We start from the raw sequence: 23,422 nt of genomic DNA, 5'->3' as shown, positions 1-23,422 counted from the left end.
TTCTATTTTATTAGAGCATAAATTTTCAAAAATAGTTTGATTATGGTCTGTATTTCAGTAGTGTCTGTCATGAAATTTCCTTTTTCATCATGAATTTTAGTGGTTTGAGTTTTCTCTTCATTAGCTTGGCTACGTGTTTATAAATTTTATTTATTTTTTCAAAGAACCAATTTTTTGTTTCATCATTTTCTTTTGTTTCATTTTCATTGATTTCAGCTCTGATTTTAATTATTTCCTGTCTTCTAATGCTTTGGTGTTGCTTTGCTCTTCTTTTACTAGGACTTTGAGATGTCATCTTAGGTTATTTATTTGGTGACTTTCTAACTTTTAATGAATAAGCTTAATGAATTTGCTTCTCAGAACTGACTTCTTAGTGTCCCTTTGATATGTTGTATTACTATTCTCATCTACCTCTAAGTATTTTTTCACTTCATCCCTGAAATTTCTGCTATCCACTGGTCATTCAATGGCATTTTATTTCATCTCCAGGAATTATAGTAGCTTGTATTTTTTATTGTTGATTTCTAATTTCATTCCATTATGATCTGATAGAATGCAAGGCATTTTATCTCTATTTTTTGTATTTGCTAAGAGTTGCTTTGTGGTCTAAGATATGGTCTAATTTAGAGAAGGCTCTGTATGCTGCTGAGAAAAAAGCAAATTCAGTCATTGGTGAGTGAAATATTCTATATGTCTGTTAAATCAAAATAATTATTTGTATTTTTTAGTTCTATAGCTTTTTAATTAGTTTTTATTTGGAGAATCTATCCAGTGGTGGAAGAAGTGTATTCAAGTCTTGCAGTAGTATTGTGTATGGTCTATTTGATTCTTAAAATTGAGACTCAATTGTGATGTATGTAAATGCTTCATTGTTTGGGGCACAAATATTTACAATTGTTACATCTAGTTGATGTATGATTCCCATAAGCAGTATGAAGTGTCCTTCTTTGTCCCTCTGATTAACTTTGGCTTGAAGTCCACTTTATCTGATAGGAGGATAGAAACCCCTGCTTATTTATAGGACCCATGTGAGCGATGTTTTTTCCCATTCTTTTACCGTCAGTCTGAGGGTATCTTTGCCTATGAGGTGAATCTCTAGGAGACAGCATATTGTTGGGTCTTACTTTTTAATTCAGTCTGCCAGTATGTCTGTCTGTCTCTCCCTTTTGTTGGGGGGTGGGGCAGGCAGTGGAGTACCAGGGATTGAACTCAGGGGCATTCAACTACTGAGCCACATACCCAGCCCTATTTTGTATTTTACTTAGAGACATGGTTTCACTGAGTTGCTTAGTGCCTTACTGCTGCTGAGGCTGGCTTTGAACTCATAATCCTCCTATCTCAGCCTCAGGAGCCACTGGGATTACAGGTGAGTGCCATGGCACCTGGCAGTCTGTGTCTCTTGATTGATGAGTTTAGGCCATTTATATTCAATATTATTATTGAGAAATGATTTTTATTTCCTGTCAGTTTGATTTATTTGATTTTTTTTTTAAAGATAGAGTGAGAGAGGAGAGAGAGAGAGAGAGAGAGAGAGAGAGAGAGAGAGAGAGAGAGAGAATTTTTAATATTTATTTTTTAGTTCTCGGCAGACACAACATCTTTGTTGGTATGTGGTGCTGAGGATCGAACCCGGGCCGCACGCATGCCAGGCAAGCGCGCTACCGCTTGAGCCACATCCCCAGCCCTTATTTGATTTTTAATTTGAATTAGTTTCTCTGGGGATGTGGCTCAAGTGGTAGCACGCTCGCCTGGCATGCGTGTAGCCCGGGTTCGATCCTCAGCACCACATACAAACAAAGATGTGTCTGCCGAAAACTAAAAAATAAATATTAAAATTCCAAAAAAAAAAAAAAAAGAATTAGTTTCTCCTTTGATTGGCTATTCTTCTAGTATAGTTCCTCCCTTTGCTTTCTTTTTGTTTTTGCTTCTTCTTCATGAAATATTCACCACTATTCCTTTGTACACACTATTCCCCTGGTCTGAAAGGCTCCTCTCGGTCTCTCAGCTTTTCTATCTGGCCAACTCCTACTCATCCACCAAGACCCACTGTTTCTGCTAAGTCTGCCCTAAACTGAGCTGACAGGCTCCCTGATCAACTCTCATTTGGCACCCTGTGTCTTCCTCTAACATAACACTTATGCTATTATCTCATTTGCACAACCCATAGAGCTCAAATTTAACATGTCCCAAAGTTTATATCTACTGATTTTTCTATGAATGGGCTTTAGCAGGAAATAAACCTTGAAAATCATCCATTCTTCCTCCTGAAATCTGGCCCTTGGTCAGGGGCACATGCTATTGAAACTCACCAACTCCATCCGACTTATTAAAATGCCCAGAGAGCAACCATTTGGTGTTAAAGTGCTATTAAATAAAATGCATATGCTGCTATAAAGGAAACTGTAATCACCACATGCTTCCTCCAAGGACAGGAAGAGGGCTGGACGGGAATAGTGACTGCAAAGTCGCTTCCCAACCTGTTCCACTGGTTACTATCGGCAAATTACTACACATCTAAGCCTCAATTTCCTGACTGGCAATTTAGGTGGTTGCCTACCGATGATCACCATGAGCCAGGTCCTGTTCTTGGTGTTTTCAATGTGTTAATGTATTCGATCTTTACATTGTGGTGTAAGGCTGATACTGTTGTCCATTTTACACTCGGAAACTGTGGCACAGTTAAGAACTGGCAGAACTAGGATTTCGACACCGGCACTTAGAAGTCAAGAGTTCCTGTCATAAAATCCACTCCGCCATCGGCTGGGAAATAATGCGAGTCCAGGGCGAGGACCGGGCATGGCAGAGAGGCATTCTTGATTGTCTTAAAATGCTGAACATCTCAGCCTGAAATCAAGAAATACGACGAAGCCCCGGGTTTTCCGCGTGGACTCAGCAAGCGTCTTCCCTCCAGCACGAAAGGGGAGGAGATGAGGCCACCAGAGCCGAGCCCCCTTCCTCCGCACCGCTTCCGGGTGCCCTTCCTCCAGGAGATCCCTACTCCACGTAGAAGCGGAAATAGCCAGTGGGCCAGAGCCCACTTCCGGAACTATTCCCGGCCTTTCAAACCCGGCAGAGACCGGGACACCCTTTTCCACGCCACCCCAGACCCGGGTTGACCTGTTTCCCGTGGGAGCCCCTCCTTGAGTGAAGGTTCGGTTTTCCTTGGGTGGAGTTTGCGAATCAGAGCTGCGTTTCCTCCATCTTTCAACCAATAGCTTCCGATGTTGTTTTTTTTTTTTTTTTCCCCTTTCAGTATGGTAAAGTCGGTCCCTCCTCCCGACCAATGGAGGGCGCAAGAGTGCGTAGCGCGAAGACTGGGAAAAACTGTTGGGTACGGAAGTGATGTCAGGCACCGGAAGTGCACGAGTTTGACGGACTGGGCTGGTGAGTTCCGGCGTCTAGGAGACTTATAATCACGGTTCCGCTAGGCTGTAGTGAAGAGGTTCGTTTCTTCCCGACAGCCTTAATGTTCAGATGAGAAAGATGAGGGTCCTAGAGGAAGGGGTTTCTCATATTCACTCAGCAAGAAACTCCCGAGACCAGCGCGCTTTCCACACGACTCCTCTGGGCGGAGGACTATCCCTGAGGTGGGCGTGGGTAGCGTTTCCCCTTGAGGAGTTCCGGAGGCTGATCTCGCAGAAGTGTCCCCATTCCACAAATGGGAGAAAGGAAAGCCCGAGAGGGACGTCCGGCATAAGGAACTTCCCAGGGCAAGGTTACCAGATTTAGCAAATAAAATGCAGGACTCCCGGTTAAGGTTGAATTTCAAATAAACGACGAGTAATGCCTTATCATAAGAATACCTCAAGTATCACATGGAACATACACATACTTAAAAACCACCCGTCGTATATCTGAATTCAAATTTAGCTGAGTGTTCAGAATTTTATCGGGTGGTCCTACCCAGGGTCACCTAGGGTAGCCATTGAGGTATCCTGTATGCCTATGTATGTCCCCCGGCTTAGGTCTCACCAAGTGTGGAGCTGGGTTCTTCCCAATAATTACCCTGAGGTTATTTTCAGCTCCCCTCACCCCCCAGCTCCTTCCAATGGTCACTGCACGTTCTAGGGCCACTCAGGAGCTAAGCAGAAGGGGCAAGATGCCCCTCCTTGGAATTCAGGGGTATCCTCCATCCTCTGAGCTAGTTTAAAAGACTAGTCAAAAACACTAAGGAACTGAAATGTGAGAAAGGGGCATGAGTTGAAGTCAGTAATGTAGACAAGGGTCTCCGGCAATTCAGCTTTTATTGGCATCCCTATGGGAATCAGCTGAAAGGTTTTCAGAAGAGGACTACCAAGATTGAATTTATTTTTCACAAAGACCCTTGGACCACCAAGAGGTCAGAACAAATCATCTTATAGGGCTTTAGCTGCTCATCTCATAGATGCCAGAAAGGATTTAAAATGCAGCAAAGGGAGGATAAAACCCCCATGCTATTGCCTCTCCTGTGGTCACTTTACAACTGGAAGGGCTGGCATGGACAGAGTTTCCAGGAAGTAGGGTGGGGAAAATGGCTCCCATGGAGAGATAACCTATTTCTGTGTCCCTCCTGAGCATGGGCATACAGAGATGACAACCTATCTCCCTCTGTCCCCATGGGCTAAGCCTGCCTTTCCCAGGGTCGGGGCAGGGTGCAGGGTTAAGGAGGTATGTGCTAACACCAGTCCATCATTTCTTCTGTCCCTATACCTTTTGATACTCTTTCATTTATCTTCCAAAAGGTCCTATCATGCTTGTGTTTCAGAAGCATACAAGGCTTCCTACTTCAGAATTGGCTTTCTCTTTCAAGGCCCTCAATGAGTCTTCTGCATTCAGCTCCTTGAGGACTGAGGGACTCAACTCTGCATCACAGTATCAACCACAAGGCCCCAGTAAGTACTCAATAAATGCCTAAGAAATTACCTTCCAATGCCATTTATTGTGTACCTAAGGATATGATAGGCCTTAGCATATCCATTTTCTTATTTAATCCTCACAATAACTCTGAGGTCAACATATTCAGCAGTCGTGTTTTACAAATGAGTTAATAGATTCAGACCGGTTAGGACCTGTTGTTGATTTGGCATATATTTCTGAGCATCTGCTCTGTACTGGGTGATAAGGACAAAGCAATGAAAAAATAAATTTGATTCCTGCTGCCAAGGAGCTCACATCCTACAGGGGCTGATGATACCCACACAAACATGCTGTGAAGTATGTCAAGTGGTGATAAATGCTGCAAAGAAAAAGAAAACCAGTTAAGGGGAAAGAAACTGGGAAGTACTGTTTTCTAAAGGGTGATTCTGGAAGGCTTTATATAAAAGGAAACTTTTGAGCAGAACCTGAATGAAGCAAGCAGTTACCACAGGGAGGATCATTGTAGAGAAAGGAGAGCGTAAATGCAGGCCCAGCAGTGGGATGTTTGAGAAATGGAGAGGAGACTGGTGTGATCAGGACCAGTGGGGCAGGGAGGAGTGGGAGTCAGAGGTCGTTGTTGAACTTTAAGTGTTATTGTGGGTGAAATGTAGTAACAGGATTTAGCTGCTGAGTGAGGGTGGCCTGTGCAAGGGAGGAGGGGACTCATCTGAGAGGGAGAGGGTGGGGGTCTATCTGTAGCTGTTGGGTCTGTTGACCTCCCAGAATGAGTGAACACACAGGAGCTTCAGAGGTGTGATGCAGGCAGGTGTAGGCAGTGTTGGGAGGAGGATGTCCCTCTTGAAGTCCCAAGGCAGATGGGTCTCAGGGCCTCTGCCAACAGACTGCTTAGCAGGGAGCTCCAAGGGGATAAATGCCTATGCAGCCAGGGCTCCGGGAGACCTCTGGTGAAATCTTCTGCGTGCACACATGCACACGCATGCACGCGCACACGCGCACACACACACAAGCCTGAAGCCTTTACCATTCTTCACATTTAATACTTTTTTCTTCTTTTTCTTCAGAAAAAGATAGAAATAAGGAAAAAAAATAACTGAAAAGAAATGATGGTTAGCAATTATTCTCAAGTAAATCTCATCAAGGTTGTGTCTGTCTCAGAAAGGTAAATCCCATGTTCTCACAGCAAAGAGAATATGAACTACGAGAAAGGCTCCAGCTGAGATATGTGTTCAGGCTCCATGCCAGCTGCTGTCAATTCAAGCTCCCCAGAGAGCCTGCCCCAGTGGACCTGGCTCTGGTGAGGTAATGCGTAATGCCTGGCCCTCAGCACTGCCAGCCACATCTCCCAGAGCCTCTGCCACCTCTGGCAGCAGATGCCAGTTCCAGAAGAAAAACTTGCATTTGCCATCTGCTACCCCAAAAGAGAAGCATGAGGGGGTCCAGATCTGCCTAGACATCTGAAATAAAAGAAGTCTCAGAAATAGTCTCATAGATGGAGGGTCAGTAGTTCCACAGTATGAATGTCTGTAAATCGTGACTTTGGGTGACCTCCGAAGGGGCAAAGGAGTAACCACTTGAGATTGCCCTCTGAGTCTCTCCATCCAGAGTTCTCAGCCTATTCATTATCAAAGTGCAAAAAGTAGGCCTAGCCTAGAAAAATGAGATACCTGTGCTTCTAGCAAGCACATAGTTCATTCCAAACACGAGGCACATTGCCTCAGTGGATGACCTCACAGCCATGTGAAGGCCCCAAGATTGACTAAGATACTGAGGCAGGATAGCAGCTTACCCCTAAAAGGAGCTCAAGTAAGGATATGAAAACCATCCTAGTGAAACATCTAGAACAGGCAAATCCATAGAGCTGGAAAGTGGATTAGAGTTGCCAAGGGGTAGAGGAAGGGAAGATGGGAGTGACTGCTGATGGGCAGGGGGCTTTTATTGGGGGAGATGAGTATATTCTAGAGTTGATAGTGTGAGCATTGCAGAACTCTGTAAATGTACTGAACACTGTTCAACAGAATTTTAGCCAGGTACAGTGGCACACACCTACAATCCCAGTGACTTGGGAGGCTGAGGTAGGAAAATCCTAAGTTCAAGGCCAGCCTTGGCAACTTAGTGAGGCCCTGCCTCAAAATTTAAAAATAAATAAATAAATAAAAAGGGCTGAGGATGTGACTCAGTGGTAGGGCATCCTTGGATTCAGTTCTCAGTACTATGAAAGAAAAAAGTGAATTTTATGGCATATAAATTATATCTCAATTTTTTTAAGAAGAAAAATCTTTAGGGTTCCCAGTAGCAGCTGGGAGAAATCTAAATTTTGAACTCTTTTGCTAAAGCAGCTCATATACCTCAGGCTCATAGCTTGGGACCCTGGCAGCATGAAGAACATTTGTCCTGGTAAAAAGCTGCCAGTCTGAGGAGCTGTCAGGGATGTTGGCATTGGACACAGCAGGACTCTGTAGCCAACCTTGTCATAATAGTACTGCCTGAATGAGCAAAGCCAACCACACAGCAACCTCACTCTCACACTGGTTGGCGAGGCAGTTAGAGCAACACAAACATGTTGTAGACCTCTTGAGGGGGAAATGCGGGGCCAGGAATGTAGCCTAGTGGCAGAATACTTGTCTAGAAAGTGGGAGACCCTGGGTTCAACCCCTGGAACTTCAAAAGCAATAACCTCCTGGACACTCTTCCCTTTACTCTTTATCTTTCCTATAAGTTTCCAATGCTGTATCAAATACTCAGTTGTCACTTCTCTGGGCCAGGCCTTAGACTAGTTGTCAGGTTCACACAGAGGCCACTGGCCAGTCATGAACTCATGAAGGGAGGCAGTTCTGACCATGCACCTCAAACCTCACAGCACACCCTTCCTTATCGCACCAAGTATGGCAGCCTCAGAGAACACAGATGAGTTAGAGAGTGGATGCCAATGAGTGATGTCCACATTTCAGCGAGAGCTCAAGAGTGTGGTCAGGACTAAAGTGGACATGGGCTCATCAGGGCAGGGAGGTCTCTCCCCAGGCCCAGCCCAGTCTTCTTTCTGAATTGAATTGCTAGACTCCACTGGAGTATTAAAAACCTAAATATTTATTTGCTTCATATTTACAAAGGAGGAAGGATACCGAGGGAGACCCCAAGAACACCCCACGCCTGGCTGACCAGGCCGCTTGCGCTGCAGAGGAGGCGGACACATCTGGAAGGGACAGGATTTATGTTGCATACTTGAACTACAGTGAGTGTAAGACTGGTCCTATTTACAGGGCAGAAACACTACAGGTGGAGTGTGGGGGCAGCAAAGCGAGCACCAGAGTCCTGGCCAGAGGGTGCCCTGCTTGCCGCCTTCCCCACCTCTCCCAGAGACATCTCTGCGGCCCCGCTGGGGTTCTCCGGAGGGGGGGGACAGGGCCTGCTCACATGATGCTCGCTGGGGTGAAGACAGGGCCCACACACAAGGTATCTGTGATCTCCCAGCCACAGGACAGAGGCTTGCACATGCCTTCAGCATCTTCGTCTTGTTCCGCAGGCAGCAGCTGCCTTCGCAGCGCTTCCCTGAGGGTGAGAAAGGGGTGTTGGAGGTAGCTAGCAGGTCCCGAAGCCTAGGGGCTCCTGATGGCCCCTGTATCGGATTCTCTGGCCCTTTAGGCATAAAGCTCTCACCTGAACCCTAAGCCGAGCCAAGGGCAGGGGCAAGGGCAAGGGCTCTTCTCCACTGCCATCCCCACTGCCCAAGAAGAGAAAGGAACCCATAGGATGATCGTTGAGCACTTAACTGTGTGTCAGACATGGCCCAGGCACTTTACTTTCATCCTCTAATTTTATCCTCCTCCAAACACTATGAACAGCCTTTACCACCCTATCTTACTGATGAGGAAACAGACTCTGAGGAGTGGCCTGCCCAAGACCACATCCCTTGTGGGTGGTAGGACTAGGTTGAACCCAGCTCTCTCACTCTAGAGCCCACAGTCTTCATACCGAGACTTGAGTCTTAAAAATAACTCATTCCCTGCTCCCCTCACACAGTACCACAAGCTATTTCTCCTCCTCTGCACCCACGTGACTAAAGTTCCATCACCTGAGCCACTGCTCTGGCTACAGCTGGGAATCTTGTCCCAACACAGTCAGGCTCCACCCAGCCCAGCTCCTGAACCACCCACTGGTCTCCATCCCACTGACATCACCTCTCCTAGGACCACAACAGGACCACACATCTCCCTGACCTGTTCGCCTGCTCTCACCCACTTCAGACAGTTCAGTACTGGCCTAGGCCCATCTTTCTAAAAGTCAAACCCTCCTCTTGAGCCCCCTGTAACTTCCCTTCACTTTCAGGCCCTGGGTCAGCCCTGTCTGCCTCCCTCTCCATGCTTACAGCTCTGCTTTTCCACACCGCCAGAGGCCATCACATTAGCCACTTCTCAGGCTCTCACATGTCCCTTCCCAGGCCTGTGCCCATGCTTATCATCCTGCCTACATCAATTCCTCCTTGGCCTATTTGTCTTGGCTTCGGTGACAGAGCTTCAGAAGAGCAGGACACAGCAGAGTCCTACACTCAGGATCTCTCTCCTTGATATCAATAAAGCTTCAATATCTGTGACCCTGACATTTCTTCATTTACAGCAGGACAAGGAAACATCTGTGTTACTCCCTGCTGGTGCCCCTGAAGCAAGCTAGCAAGTACTCATGGGCAGGAAGGTGTGGAGCTGTCTGGACACTGGGTGGGGAGAGCACTGGGCTCAGTATCCATGGACCTGGAGGGACCATGCCACTTGTCCTTACTTGTTCTGGGTTCTGCTTCTCCACAAGACCTTCCCTCTTCTGTTCTTTCATACTTTTAGCACATTCCAGTCCCTCACCTGCAGGAAGAGCTCCCTCTGTGCTGAGTCATACAAGTCAATAGCAAATCAGGAGTTGGTGTCTCCAAAACCCACTGATGCTGGTCCCTTACTTGAGGAAGGCTATGGGCTACGTACCCTCTGACTGAGCCTCTGTCTCCTTATCTTTAAAAATGGGTTGGTCCAGTTTCTTGAAATCTTTCAATGGCTCCCTACTACCTTTAAGACCAAGTCCAGTCTAGACCTCCAAGGTCCTTTTATTTCTCACTTTTTTTAATTGTTTCAAGGTCCTTTTAGATCCAGTCTTCCCTACATGCCACTCCTTGCATGTGGAGAGCTACTTGCAATTTTGTGACCAAATAAGACCTTTCAGGCCTCTTGGCCATCCCTTTGGCCTGTTTTGGCCTCCTGGACCTGGCTGACACCTCCTAAGAAGCTGTCCTAACCACGCTCCTTCACTATCCCTCCCTCCTCAGTGGCCTTTTCACTCTGTGTCAGCATCTGTGTGTAGATCTGCACCCTGGCTTCTCCAGTGCTCCTGTACTCCCAGGACCTAGCACAGAGCAGGTGGTAAAGCAAAGCATTCTGCTGAGGCCACTCTTCTACAGGGGATTTCTTGGCATGTCCATTCAGTTCGTCAGCATTTTTTGTTCCTAGTAATGAGTTCAGCCAACTCTATGTGACCTCCTCCACCTGCAGCTGCTGATGACAGAGCCATGGAGGGAATACTAAGTCTGTGAGGTGATTGTTCTTGAAGTTTGTCTTTAGACCTTGTCAGAATGCCCCAGGTGGCAAAATCACCACAAAAGCCTATCCTGTGCCCTCACAGCAAAAACAACAAAGGTTTGTAGAATGCATGAATGAAATACGACTCTCCTCATGCCAAATTAGGTCTGGGGTTTGGTGGTTTCCTGGGGGCCTGGGAACATGGGCCACACTCATCTGAAAGCCCAGGGGAAAAAAGCCCCTCCCAACTGCCCTGCCCTCTATAGCCTTTTCCCTCCCATAGCAGGGGCCCTTCCCACTGCCCAGCTGTATGATATCAGGCTGATCCCCAGAGTTGTGAGTAAAAGGAAATAACAGTAGATGTCCAAGGTAAGCTGTGCCCTCAGGGCTCTGCAGGCCTGACTCTCCATGTCACACACCTCTTGCCTCGCTAGACCCCAGCACTACCTGAGGCAGCAGGCAGGGCTGGTGCTATGCCTTTTTTCTAAATAAGACTGAGACTCAGCCCAGGTATGACCGCTGTCATCCAGCTGGTCACTTGTCTGCCTCTGCCTCCTTAAGGTAGTTGGGGGGTCTTTACAAAATGCAAATCAGACTATGTCTACCCCTGCTTCAAACAGGTCCTTGCTTCCTGTTACTCTTAAGTCCTTTGCTCAACCTTCAGTACCTTCCCAGATCTAGCCCTGCCTCTCTCTCCAGTCACAACCAACCTCCATTAGTGCCTTGAGTGGTACCTTGGATGCACCACACTTGTACCATGTTCCCTTCCCAGGAACTCCTGCCCACCTCCTTCTGCCTCTTGCCCACTACCTCCCACCCAGGAGTGCCATCTTGAGGACGTGTCTATGCCCCTGCATCCTCTGGGGCTGTGAGCTCCTTGGGGAGCTCCTCTGTAGCCATAGCCACATGCCCAACACAGGCCTCAGCTGAGTCAGCCACCAGCAGCTACTTGTCAAACTAGGTTACATGGGAGAGGGTCTCAAATCTCAGCTTCCCTTATTTCTTCATCCCAGCTTGCCTCCCACCTCTCCTCTTCATAGCAGGGGCCCCTTACCAGGCTACCCGGGACATGGCGTAGGTGATGCGGCAGGCCTGAGTCCCTCCAAGGAGGGACCCTGTGCCCACTGTGTAGGCTCCCATGTTGTCGAAGACCAGCCAGTCCCCTACATGTAGTTGCGGCAGCCACAGGCCTTCAGCCACACAGTCTCGGACATCAGCTGGGCCCCACAGGCTGCTGCTGTACAAGGGCTGCTCTGTGGATGGTTTCTGCAGAAGAGAGAAAGAGCCCTATCAACTCTTCTGGCCATTCAACACCCTTAACACGTCCTCCCTCAAAAGTCTTACATGGCTCCTGTAGTCAACAGGGTGATGACTGGATAAACTTCCTAGCCTGGCATTTAAGGCTCTAACCACTTCTCTGTATTGGTTGCCTCTTATACTGGAAGCCACAATAGCTGGTCTCAAATCCAGGTTACAGTGCTTGCTAGCTGTGTGACTTTGGGCAAGGTACTTAATCTCTCTGTGCCTCAGTTTCCTTATTTGTAAAATGAGAATAATAAATAGTACCTATTTTATAGGCTACTCAAAGGATAAATTAATTAGCATATGTAAAGCATTTAAAACAGTGGTTTGTGCCTGATATAATGGTACACACCCATAACCCTAGCTACTCAGGAAGCTGAGGCAAGGGGATCACAAGTTCAAGACCAGAATTAGCAATTTAGCAAGACCCTGTCTCAAAATAAAAAATAAAAAGGGCTGGGGATATAGCTTAGTGATAAAGCACCCCTCAGTTCAGTCCTGAATACCAAACAAATAAACCAAAAAAAAAAAAAAAAAAACCCAGCAGCTGGCACATGGCAGAGGCCCAAGAAGTTAGTATTATTATTGCTGCTTTTATAGTCATTGTTGTTATCACATCTGTGCTTCAGTCTTCCCTGGACACTTTCCAGACCTCAGCTATGTCCATGCCACCACAGCCTTCTCCCATCCTCAGTTCCAGCCTATCTGCTGGTCCCACCCCCTGAAACTCCATCTTCTATAAAGGTTTCTTGGATCCCCTCATTTCATTTCAGATCCAGTGACAGGAACCCAAAATACACAGGTGGGTTAGACCATCCTTCCTCAAGTCTGTAAGGAATGCAGGCCTCCCCCAGTCCATCACAGGGTAACCTCACAAAGGACCCCATGGGGCAAACACAATAACTTCCATTTCAGGAAACAGGCTAAGAAGTTAAAGATTTGCTCAAAGGCACAACTTCCAATGTCAATACATTTAAAATTTTTTCTTGAATGACTTCCAAGTCCAGAAAAGGAAATTAACACAGACCATTTGCAGGCAACCAAGATATCAGGGCAGTTTGTCACAGTGTAGGTAGGGCTCCTGCCAGGCAGGTCCTACAGAAAGAGTCACAACCAATGGATGGACATATGCAGATCCTAACTGCCCCGCCCAAGACCCCTTGGCCCTTCTGCTGCTGCACTCCATGTTCTCCAGTTTCTCCTGTTGCTCTGGGCTTCCCTTCCCTTACCCACTGCCTCCAATCATGTTCTTTGAGGTTCCAAATATGCCAAGTCCTGTTTTCCTTTAGATTCTAGAAGAAACAAGACTCCAGAGAAGCCTATCTTGAAATTCCATGCTCCCTAAGTTTTGCCTTCATAATGTTTGCCATGATTTGTAACTAAATATTTGTAAAGTGGCTGCTCAAGACTGGCTTCCTGGACAGGTGATAAATTCCTCAAGCCTGAGATAGTGTCAGATCTGTTCTTCCCCGCCTCTTGTGTACCTTGCAATCTGGCATACAGTAGGTGCTTGTTGCAGTATTATTTTGGAATGAATGGATGGGTAACATACATATGAGTGATGAGAGTGGGAAAGAAAAAAAAGGGACATGAATAGAAACCATCCACAGGTGATAGGAGGAGGTAGTGAGGACCGACAGGTGGAGAAAACAGGAAAGGCATTTTGATGCCTTAGCCAGGGGCAGAAATGAGCAAAATTAAGAAAGAAAAGTCACAGTTTCCACAAGGAGAAATAATGTTTATTTCACAAAAAGTTAATAAGCTGCTAGTCCTGTTTATAAAGAAAATATGTACAAATTATTAGAAGCAAGAATGAGAACTGTCCTATATTCATTAATTCATTCATTCAGCAAACATATTGAACACCTGCTCTATGCCAGGCTCTGATCTAGGAACTGAGGGGCAACACCAAAACAGATACATTCCTCTGTCCGTAAAGCTTATGTTCTAGGAAGAGGAAACAAACAGATCTTCATTTACCTTAAGTTCTTATTTACAAGCTTTTTGTTAATGACTAAAATTAGGTTTCTTGGATCCCCTCATTTTATATCAGATCCAAAACATTATTGTGAATGTTTTCCCTTAGCCCAAATCATTAAAAAACATTTAAAGTTTGGCAGGGGATATGCTGTATGAAAGTATCCACAAAAATCTGAGAAAATAGGTTTTAGATTCTTCCATAATAAAGAGAAAAGGCACTCTTGGGTTGTAAGTTAGCGTTCTTTCACTTCTTATTAGTGAAGCCAAATAAAAAATAGATGGAAAGGGCTGGAGTTGTAGCTCAGTGGTAAAGCACTTGCCTAGCACGTGTGAAGCACTGGGTTCAGTCCTCAGCACCACATATAAATAAATAAAGTTACTGTGTCCATTTATAAATAAAAATATTTTTTTAAAAAACAGAGATGGAAACAATATTTTAAGGCTTTACAGGAAATAATGCAAATCTCCTGTTTAACTATTTAAATCCATTTTTTAAAAAAGGAACCTGCAAAATAAATAATCCAAAAGAATGTAGCAACAAGACTGTAAATCTCAGCCCTGTGTACAAGTCTGATAACTTGAGCAGAAAAAGACAAGCCGCTGTAAAAATCTAAGATGCCAAATCTACTGGCCACTGGGCCCCTCTAAGAAAAGACAGGAAGTTCACTGTTTACAAAGCACGACAATCACAACTTTAAATCTCATCTGGAAGGCAGGTGGCACCATTGTGAAGCCCGGCTAATAGAAAACTCTGAGGGAAGTGACCTGTCCCAGGTTCTGGAGGGAGTTAATTAGCAGAACTCTGAGCCATCTCAGATCCAGCTGCCTTCCCCAGAGACCCACTATGGGAACAGTTCCATAGAAGAAACAAGGTCAAACACCACGGAAGGTATATGCCCTGGATGAAGCATGTACTTATAAAAAAAAAATTTAAATCAATAACTCCTGTATTATATAAAGTGTACAGAAATATTTTAAAAGAAAAAAATGAGATGAACAAAGGCAACACACAAGTGCCAGAACAAAACATGTATTTAAAATCTCCTTCACGAGCTTATAGGCAAAAATCTGATATGAAACCTTAACTAACCAAATCCAGGCTTATATACAAAGAATCATCTTCAGAAATCAGATGCTTTGCTCTCTGTGGAAGGTGAAGACAACATGGGCAAAGTCAACCACTGTCTTCATCATAATACAAAAAGTACAGATCTATAATGTAAAGATAATTTTTCCAAAACACGTCAAGATGGTATCCAATAGCCTATTGCAGCTTCTCTAAAACTACAACCAAAATCCCACAATGAAGAGAAACTATTGTACATAGGGAGCCAACTCCAACTCCATGGAAATACTCTAAAATGGCCTCATTTCAAAACCAAAAGCAACCTTACTAAGCAAAGTTCAGTGCCCTCATTTTCCAACTAAAAAAGCAAGGCTCAGATTCAGTAACTGGCCTGAGGTTACTCATCTATGATATGGCAGAGCAGGTCTCAATCTCATGTCTTCTGACTCATAATCTGAAGCCTTTTATCATCATTCTTATTTTATACATCTTGAGAAACTCTGGAAATCACTATTAGGCCGGGGAAAGGTATGTAGAAAATGAAGAAATAAAATATTACATTGCAAATAATATGTTCACTTGAGAAATCAAAGGGAATGGTAGTTCCTAGAGGCTATCAATGAGTCTTAACAAGTAAGCCAGTGTCTCGGCACAAAAACCACAGGGGAAGTTTGCACTCAATTTAAATTCTTGGATGTACCTGGGCCAAGAAAATAATAAGACCTCAATGGGGAAAAAAAAAAAATACTTGAGCTCTACCTTTTCCTAGCTGGAAAAAAAAAAATTAGTATAGCAAAAAAGAGAAATCTTGTCAGGTCTAGTGGCACACATCCATAATCCCAGCTACTCAGGATACAAAGGAGGAGGATCCCAAATTCAAGGTCAACCTGAGCCACTCAATGACACCCTGTCTCAAAATAAAAAAAGGAATGGGGATATAGATCAGTGGTATAATGCCACTGGGTTCAGTTCCCAGTACTGAAAGGAAAAAATGAAAGAAATCTAATAAATAGGTTAAATAAACTACTACTAATTGAAATCCCCAAGATATTTTCTTTACCTTAGAAACCATGTGATAAAAGAATAACTGAGACTATCAGAATACTAATAAAGCAATAACTGACTTAGTTTTTGTTAGTTAATTCATAAAAAAATAATGTATCATGTGTAAAAAATAACTGAAAAATGAATACCTATATACTTCCCACCTAGCTAAAAGAAATACAAAATTTCCAGTATCTTTGAAACCCCCTTTGTGGCCCTCCCTAATGATATCCCTTTCTCTAATCTCTCTAGAGACAACCATTATCCTCAATTTTATGTTAATCATTTTCACATGTTTCTTGATTTCTCAAGACTCTGTACCTAGCCCTAAACAATAGATTTAGTTGTGCATACTTTTGAAATTTATATAATTTAAATTATAGTTTGAAATCCCTGCAACTTGCTTTTTTCTTGTTGGAACTTACATTACCACAATTCATCCAATTGATACATACAGCTGTAGTTCACAATACATTGCAAGAATTCACTGTATGGAATGCACTGTAATTTATTTATCCGTTACCCTGCCAACAAACTTGCTTCCACTGTTGTATAAAGATTGCTCTTGGGGCTGAGAGTGTGGCTTAGTTGTAGATTGCTGGCTGACCATGCACAAGGCCTTGGTTTTTGATTCTCAGCGATATAAAAAAAAAATGGGATTGCTTCTGTGAATACTTTGATATATGTCCTCAAACATGTATGCCAAGAGTTTCTTTACAAGATTCACCTGGGAACTTAAGGTATATGTTTGTTAGCTTTATCTGATGACAATTTATTTCACAAAACAGTATACCAACTCCCACCTAGCAGTGTCTAAGAGATCCAGCTATGTCATACCCTCACCAATGCTTTTACATTGCCATTCTCTTATTTCCTAATCAAGTTGGTATAAAATGGAATCTCATTTAAATTGTAATTTTCCTGTCCTAGAGTACAAGTGAGCACCTTTCATTTTCTATTTGGTTTCCTCTTCTGTGAACTGTCTGGTAAAGTCTTTTGTCCATATTTCTTTTGCACTGCAACTTAGCAAAACCTTGTCTCAAAGTAAAAATAAAATGGACTGAGGAGAGGCTAGGGTTGTGGCTCAATGGCAGAGCACTTGCCTAACATGTATGAGGCACTAGGTTTGATCCTCAGCACCACATAAAAATAAATAAATAAAACAAGGGTACTGTGTTCATCTATAACTAAAAAAATTCAGTAATTTATAAAAAAATAAAGATCCATCTACAACTAAAAAGATTTTTATAAAAGGGGGGGCTGAGGATTAGGCTTAGTGGTAGAGTACCACTGGGTTCAGTCCCCATTGCCACCAAAAAAAAAAAAAAAAAACATGAAAATAAAACAAATACTGAGATATGCCATTTCAGATAAATTAGACAACAAGAAAAGGTCATATGCAATGCCCGTGGGCTTATTGTGAAATGGGTACAATTAGTAACAGTAGATATTAGTCCAAAATGCTGAAAAAATAATGTGGCAATATGTATCAGAGGCCGGAACAATGCTCTCCTATTTTTACCTGGTAATCTTATTTCAGACATTCTTCAAAAGAAAAGAGTTTATATCCTGCTATGTGCACATGTAACAACAAGTTCTACTACTACGAATGATTATAATGCACCAAAAAAAAGAAATTTTCTTAATTTTTAAAGAAAATCATTTTCAAATATGAATACACTTGAAGCACATAAAATGAGCCAGTCATGCAGAGATTACCAAAGAGCAAAATTCATAGAAGCATGAATAACAAAAAATTAGCAATGCTTAAATGCCCAGTGATACAGCAATTTTATAGGGAGACAGTAATTTTATAGAAGAGTAGTTAAGAGCTTTTCTTTGGCACCAGACAGATAATCAGAGATGAGTCAGACATAAGCCCTATCCCCCAGAGTCTTGCAGTCTACAGTTAATAAGCATTACCGCTTATGAAGTATGTGACTTTAAACAAGATACTTCTCCTCTCTAAGCCTCAATTTTCTCATTGTAAAGTGGATTGATAATTCCTACTTTAAAGGATTATTGCAAAAATTAAAAGAGAAATGCTTAGTGCAGCTCTGCTGCCATAAGTGCATAGTGACTAGCCACACCAACATATACGTGAACTATGCAACCGTGCAGCAGCACACATGGGGCAATGTACAATGAACAGAGTTCCATTAGAGGGATGCAGAGAGTTGATTAAGCCACTTTAAATTTTAAGTTGCTTATATAATTTTTAAAAAATATTTAATTCTAGAAGTGGTGTTACGAGCCTGTTGTCCCAGTTATGGAAGCTGAGGTAGGAGGATGACTTGAGAACAAGAGTTTGAGGCCAACCTGGACAACACAGTGATACCTCATCTCAAAGAAGGAAGAAAGAAAGAATGGAAAGGAAGAAGGAAGGTAAGTTGATGTAGCCAGGTGCAGCTGTACACATTTCTAGTCTCAGCTACTCAGGAGATTGGAGGCAGGAGGACTGCTTGAGCCCATGAGTTCAAAACTTGCCTGGGCAATATGGAGAAAACCCATCTCAAAAAATAAGATGAATTCAATTCTAACATATACTAAGTGCTTACTGTTTGCCAGGTTCTATACTGGGAAAACAAGTATGAATAATTTCTGCCTTCAGGAGTCTCACAGTATAATGGATGATTCATTCAGTCATAATTCATTCAATAAAAGTTATGCACCTACTGTGTGCCAGGTGCTGAAAATTCAGAGGAAACAATTGAACAAGCTAACTATCTTCATAAAGCCTACCTGCTAGTGTAGAAAACAGACCAATGGTAAGTAAACAAAAACAAGATAATTAGAGACATTATACAGAAAATAAACAGGGTGACCAAATTATCTGATGGTTGGAGGCCTGCTTTAGAAAGGGTAATGAGGAAAAGACCTCCTGAAGAGGTGACATCTGAGATGAGACATAAAGGGAGAAAGTAAGACAGTCATCTCAGGAATAAGTAAATATCATTCTAAGCAGAACAAGTGTAAAAGCCCTGAGGTCAGAAAGAGCTCAGATGTTCCAGGTACAGAAAAGTGGTCAATGGGGTGTATCAGGTGAGCGAGAGGGAAGAGTGGGGAGAGTCATCTAGAAGGATGGGCAGGAGCCTCACTAACTAGGGTGAACAGTCAGAATTTTATTTGCAGAGTAATGGGAAGCCATGGAAGGCTTTAAGCCAAGAAGGAATATGATCTTTGGATGTTTAAAAGATCATTTTGTCTGCATTGTGGAGAATGGTTTGTAAGATGGCAGGAAGAAGGGCCAGAAGAGCAATTAGTGGTTATCTGATGGTCCAGGCAGGTGGAGTTAGTGATTTGCATTTAGGATGGTGTCAGAGAAAGAATGAAATGAACTCAAAATGTATTTTGAAACTAGACTGAAGAACTACAGGTGGATTCCCTGTGGGAAGAGGAAAATCAAGAAAAATGCCAACTTTTTAAATTTAAACAATTAGCTAGTGGAAGTGCTATTTACTCAGAGGAGTTTTGGTTTGGAAATCAAGAATTCAGTTCTGATCAGATTAGATCCGAGATGTGGGATATCAGGAGAAACGTCTTGTGGGTAGCTAGATGCCGCAGTCTGGCTGGGCACAAATAACTGTGCTGCCCTGAAGTACTTGTAGGTTCAAAACAGCAACTCTTTATGGCCAAACTCCACCAGCACACTCCACACATACTCCCTGGGAACTCTCCCTCTTCTCCCAGGCTCTGCATACAAGCGCACTCCCTCGGAACCCCAGGAACTCCCAAGTATCGCCCCGAGCTGCCAGTAAAGGTCTAATATACAATTGAATATGCAGCTTAACATAACTGACATCATCTCAATGGCTCCCTGGCATCACCTCTCAACCACTCCCTTCTGGCAAAATGCCATGCATCATCCGGACTCAGCCTTGGCCCTCAAAGCTAGATAGTCAGGTCTGGAGCCCGGGTGTGTGATCCAGATTAGAGATATAAATTTTGGAGTGACAAGAGAAGGAATTATATTGAAAGCCTCCATCTGGACATGTTTGCCTAAGAAGTGCATGTAGACAAGGAAGAGGACCCAAGACTGAGGCCTGAGAGAGAATTGAGAGAGTAGGCTGTGGAAGAAGTAAGTACCAGAGAGACAAGGACAGGGCAGAGCCCAGGACTTTGCCACAGAAGCCCAGAGAGAGTCAGGTGTGAAACCAGAGGAGGATGGTCTGCTGAGGACAGAAGGGCCACATGGAAGACCTAGCAATGCGGATGTGACTCTCAAAAGCATCCTGTGTAGAGTGCTGAACAGACACTAGATGGAAGAAGTTTGGAGGGTGAGTGGGAGCTGAGTGGAGAGACAGCGAATGCAGGCCATGTGGTAGAGAAGGTCGGACATGAAGGGCAGCAGCCACCTTACAAAGTCCCTGGAAGAAGGGAAATGTATGGCCAATAAATATACAAAGAGATGTCCGGCTTCCTTAGTGATGGGGGGGGATGCAAATTAAGACCAATGTGATACTATTTTATAGAGTTCCATTGGGCAAACATTTGAAATCTGATGATAACAAGATACCAAGTGTTGGGGGAATGTGGATCCACCAGTCTCTCTTACACAGATGATGGGATTGTCCATTAATACAACCACTTTGGAAAACAGTTCCACACTGTCTCATGAAATTAGCATTCACATACCTTATCCCCTGCCTTTTCACTCCTTGATAATGTGACACAGCTATGTGCAAGAATTCATAGCATTCACAGAGGCAAAAACCTAGGAAAAGTTCAAATGCCTCAAGAGAACAGATGAATAATCTGTGGCATTTCCACCATCAGTGAATGCTGTGTAGCAGAGAAATGGATGGACTCCAGATCTGTGCTCAGTGTTGATGACTCCTGAACTGTGATATGAAGGGAGAAAAGGCCCAGGAAGGTTGCATACATCATAATGCCATTTTTATAAAGTAAAAAACAAGTGTAATAAATTTTAAATACTTTTCAGGAATAGATTTGTATGTAATGAAACTATACTTAAGAAAGCAGGAGACTGGTAATGCATGAGTCAGATAGTGTTACTTTGCATAGGAGGTGACAAAGGGATAAGGCTGTAAAATGATAAGGATGCTTATTACACTCAAGGAAACAAAGACAAGGCCTCCTATGAAGTATTTTTATTCAAAAAACTTGGAATCTATCTAACTATGAAATGTAAATAGTTACATTTAAATTTAAAAAAAAAAAAAAAAAACCATGTTCAGCAGCACCAAAGGGAAATCCAGAAATCCACCAATCAGGAAAATCCAGAATGCAGGATGCAGAACACTATAGGGCAAACAGCTCCGTTTCATCAACAAGTAAATTATGAAAAACATTTGAAATGTTAAAAGAGAGTGGGGAAACCAATAGGTTAAAAGAGATGTGGTGGGGCTGGGGGTGTAGCTCAGTGGTAGAGTGCTTGCCTAGCATGTATGAGGCCTTAGGCTCAATCTCCAGCACCAAAGAGAGAGAGAAACCAAATGTATTATGTGGAGTTTCTTTGGCTCCTGATTCCAGCAAGTCAACTATTTAAAAAAAAACACTTATAAGACATTTTGAAAACTAATGAAGGACACTATTAAATTGTTGATTTTTTAATTTGATGACGGAACTGTAATTTTTCTCAAAGTCTAACTCTTAGAGATGTAACTAAATTTTTTTTTAAATCTAGTAATATTTGTCCTATACTTTCCTCATGACATTCTAATTTGTGTGCTAATCTCGCTTTCTCTCTCTCTCTCTCTCTCACACACACACACACACACACACACACACACACACAATCCAACAGGACTGTATTTCCAAGACACAAAAGATTCTTACCTACTATCATCTGCCAACCTCAGCATAATACTTTGTTGAATTAAAAAAAAGAGGAAACGTAAACATCAGAGGGCTAAACAGAAGTAAATCCTTATTCCCTACAACTTTTTATACCGAAAGTCTAAAACCAAAGTCCCTGGAAAAGAAGAGTAGGGACACAAAGCTATCTTAACAACTCATGAGGAGTGCATTTCTTGGAGAACAAGGTGGAGACAACCCTGGCTGGGCTAAGTCCCCCTGATACCCTCCCCACATGGCTGGATCTAAATTACATATAGCAAGGTCTCCAGCACCAAACTGGGCCATGCTCTGGCTCTCTTCCCACAGGGCCACCCTGGGTAAATGGTTGAAGGAGGAAACCGAGGCATCCTCCAGAGAGGGAAGAGCACAGACCACAAAGAGTAGGTCACATCCTGGTGGCCAAGTCAGAAATGCCAATTAAGGATCTGTCAAAGCAGAGACCCTGGCACATCTACAAGTCAGTGGGCAGGGACCACAGTCCTGTTATTCTGAGGAGCCAATGAAGGGACTGGAGAGTGGGTCATCGATGAAATGCAACAGGAAAAGGGGGACTGGAAGAAGAGGGCCCTGCCTGACTGCCATTTGGGCTTGGCTGGCCAAGGTTCAGCCTGGTCCCTTCTCCATGCAGAAGGATGTGGGCTACCACAGAAATGCAGGCAATGCTAATGTGAGTAGAAAATTGAATTCCTCGGCACAGTAGGGGGGCTGACTCAGCTAAGCAGACATAGCGATATATAACTACAAAATGAGAACACCCTAAGCCCCACACAGTGCAGAGGCCCCTGGGAGATGGTGGGGGTTCCCTCTGCCTGCAGTGGCATAAGGGTAGGAAGAGCTCCCAATAGGATCTTTCAAGACTGATCTGAACAGAAGAGGAACCACATGCACAAAGTCCCAGAGACACGAAAATACAATGATGTGTCTGATACCCAGTAAAGCTGCTGGAGCCTGAAGTGTTTTCTATTCTTGTTCTCCTGTTGATATAAAAAAACTCATTACAGATGTACTGTTTCTTTTTACTTCTAGGAGTCTACCCCAGAGCAATAAACAGGGGTGTGTGCCAAGATACATTCACAATGCTTGAAACAAAAAGCCATTTAACCCCCAGTACAAGAAAAAAAAAATACAGGAAACTACATGGCCACCCATTGGAGTTAGATGTGTTGAAATACTATGTAGTCATCAAAAAACATGTTATCAAAAATTAATTAATGGGGGGGCTAGGGTTGTAGCTCAGTAGTAGAGTGCTAGCCTAGCTAGTGTGAGGCCCTGGGTTCAATCCTCAGCACCATATAAAGATAAATAAAATATGAGGCTGGGGTTGTAGCTCAGTGGCAGAGTACTTGGCCTTGCACATGTGAGGCACTTGGTTTGATCCTCAGCACCACATAAAAATAAAGAAAGAAAGAAAAGATATTGTGTCCATATTTTTTAAAAAAGATAAATAAAATAAAGGTATTGTATCCATCTATAACTACAATAAAAATTAATTAATGGCATGGAAATAGCTATGCCCCATGATAATATGATTTTAACTCAATGAAAACAAAGTACATTACTTTTGTTTTTGTTTTTTTGGTACTAGAGATTTAATCCAGGGATGCTTAACCACTGGGATATATCCCCAGCCCTTTTTATTTTGAGACAGGGTCTCACTGTGTTGCTTAGATGCTCACTAAATTGCTGAGGCTGGCCTTAAACTTGCAAACTTCCTGCCTCAGCCTCCCTAGTTGCTGGGATTACAGATGTGTGCCATTGCTCCAGGCTACAATGCATTTCTTTTAAAATATCTTTTTTAGTT

General features: G+C 43.4%; 1 protein-coding gene and 1 long non-coding RNA gene across 8 annotated transcripts in view; one reads left to right on the top strand and one right to left on the bottom strand.

The window, feature by feature from the left end:
• The first annotated feature begins 2,986 nt into the window (after positions 1–2,986).
• LOC110599484 (uncharacterized) lies at positions 2,987–22,623 on the top strand. Of its 5 annotated transcripts, none has more exons than XR_013427696.1 (6): positions 2,987–3,150; positions 3,254–3,442; positions 4,722–4,871; positions 7,965–8,086; positions 18,041–18,186; positions 19,163–22,623. It is a non-coding gene; the product is annotated as an uncharacterized LOC110599484 (long non-coding RNA). The 5 variants fall into 5 exon arrangements; XR_013427698.1 differs by having other exon boundaries at positions 2,988–3,150; positions 19,492–22,623; XR_013427695.1 differs by having other exon boundaries at positions 2,992–3,150; positions 18,041–22,623.
• The window catches only part of Azin2 (antizyme inhibitor 2), a 31,839-nt gene continuing 16,335 nt past the window's right edge, over positions 7,919–23,422 (bottom strand). For 2 of the 3 annotated variants that reach the window (XM_078024905.1, XM_040287226.2), the window contains 2 exons: positions 11,464–11,675; positions 7,919–8,403 (listed from right to left, as the gene is read on the bottom strand). In XM_078024905.1, coding sequence (XP_077881031.1) covers positions 8,265–8,403; positions 11,464–11,675 — 351 coding nt within the window. In that variant the 3' untranslated portion in view covers positions 7,919–8,264. 3 annotated transcript variants of the gene reach the window in all.

Source organism: Ictidomys tridecemlineatus, chromosome 11 (genome assembly GCF_052094955.1).
Source record: "Ictidomys tridecemlineatus isolate mIctTri1 chromosome 11, mIctTri1.hap1, whole genome shotgun sequence".
Classification (NCBI taxonomy): Eukaryota; Metazoa; Chordata; class Mammalia; order Rodentia; family Sciuridae; genus Ictidomys; species Ictidomys tridecemlineatus.
Note: the sequence above shows the minus strand (reverse complement) of the source record. Positions and strands in the feature narration are given on the sequence as shown.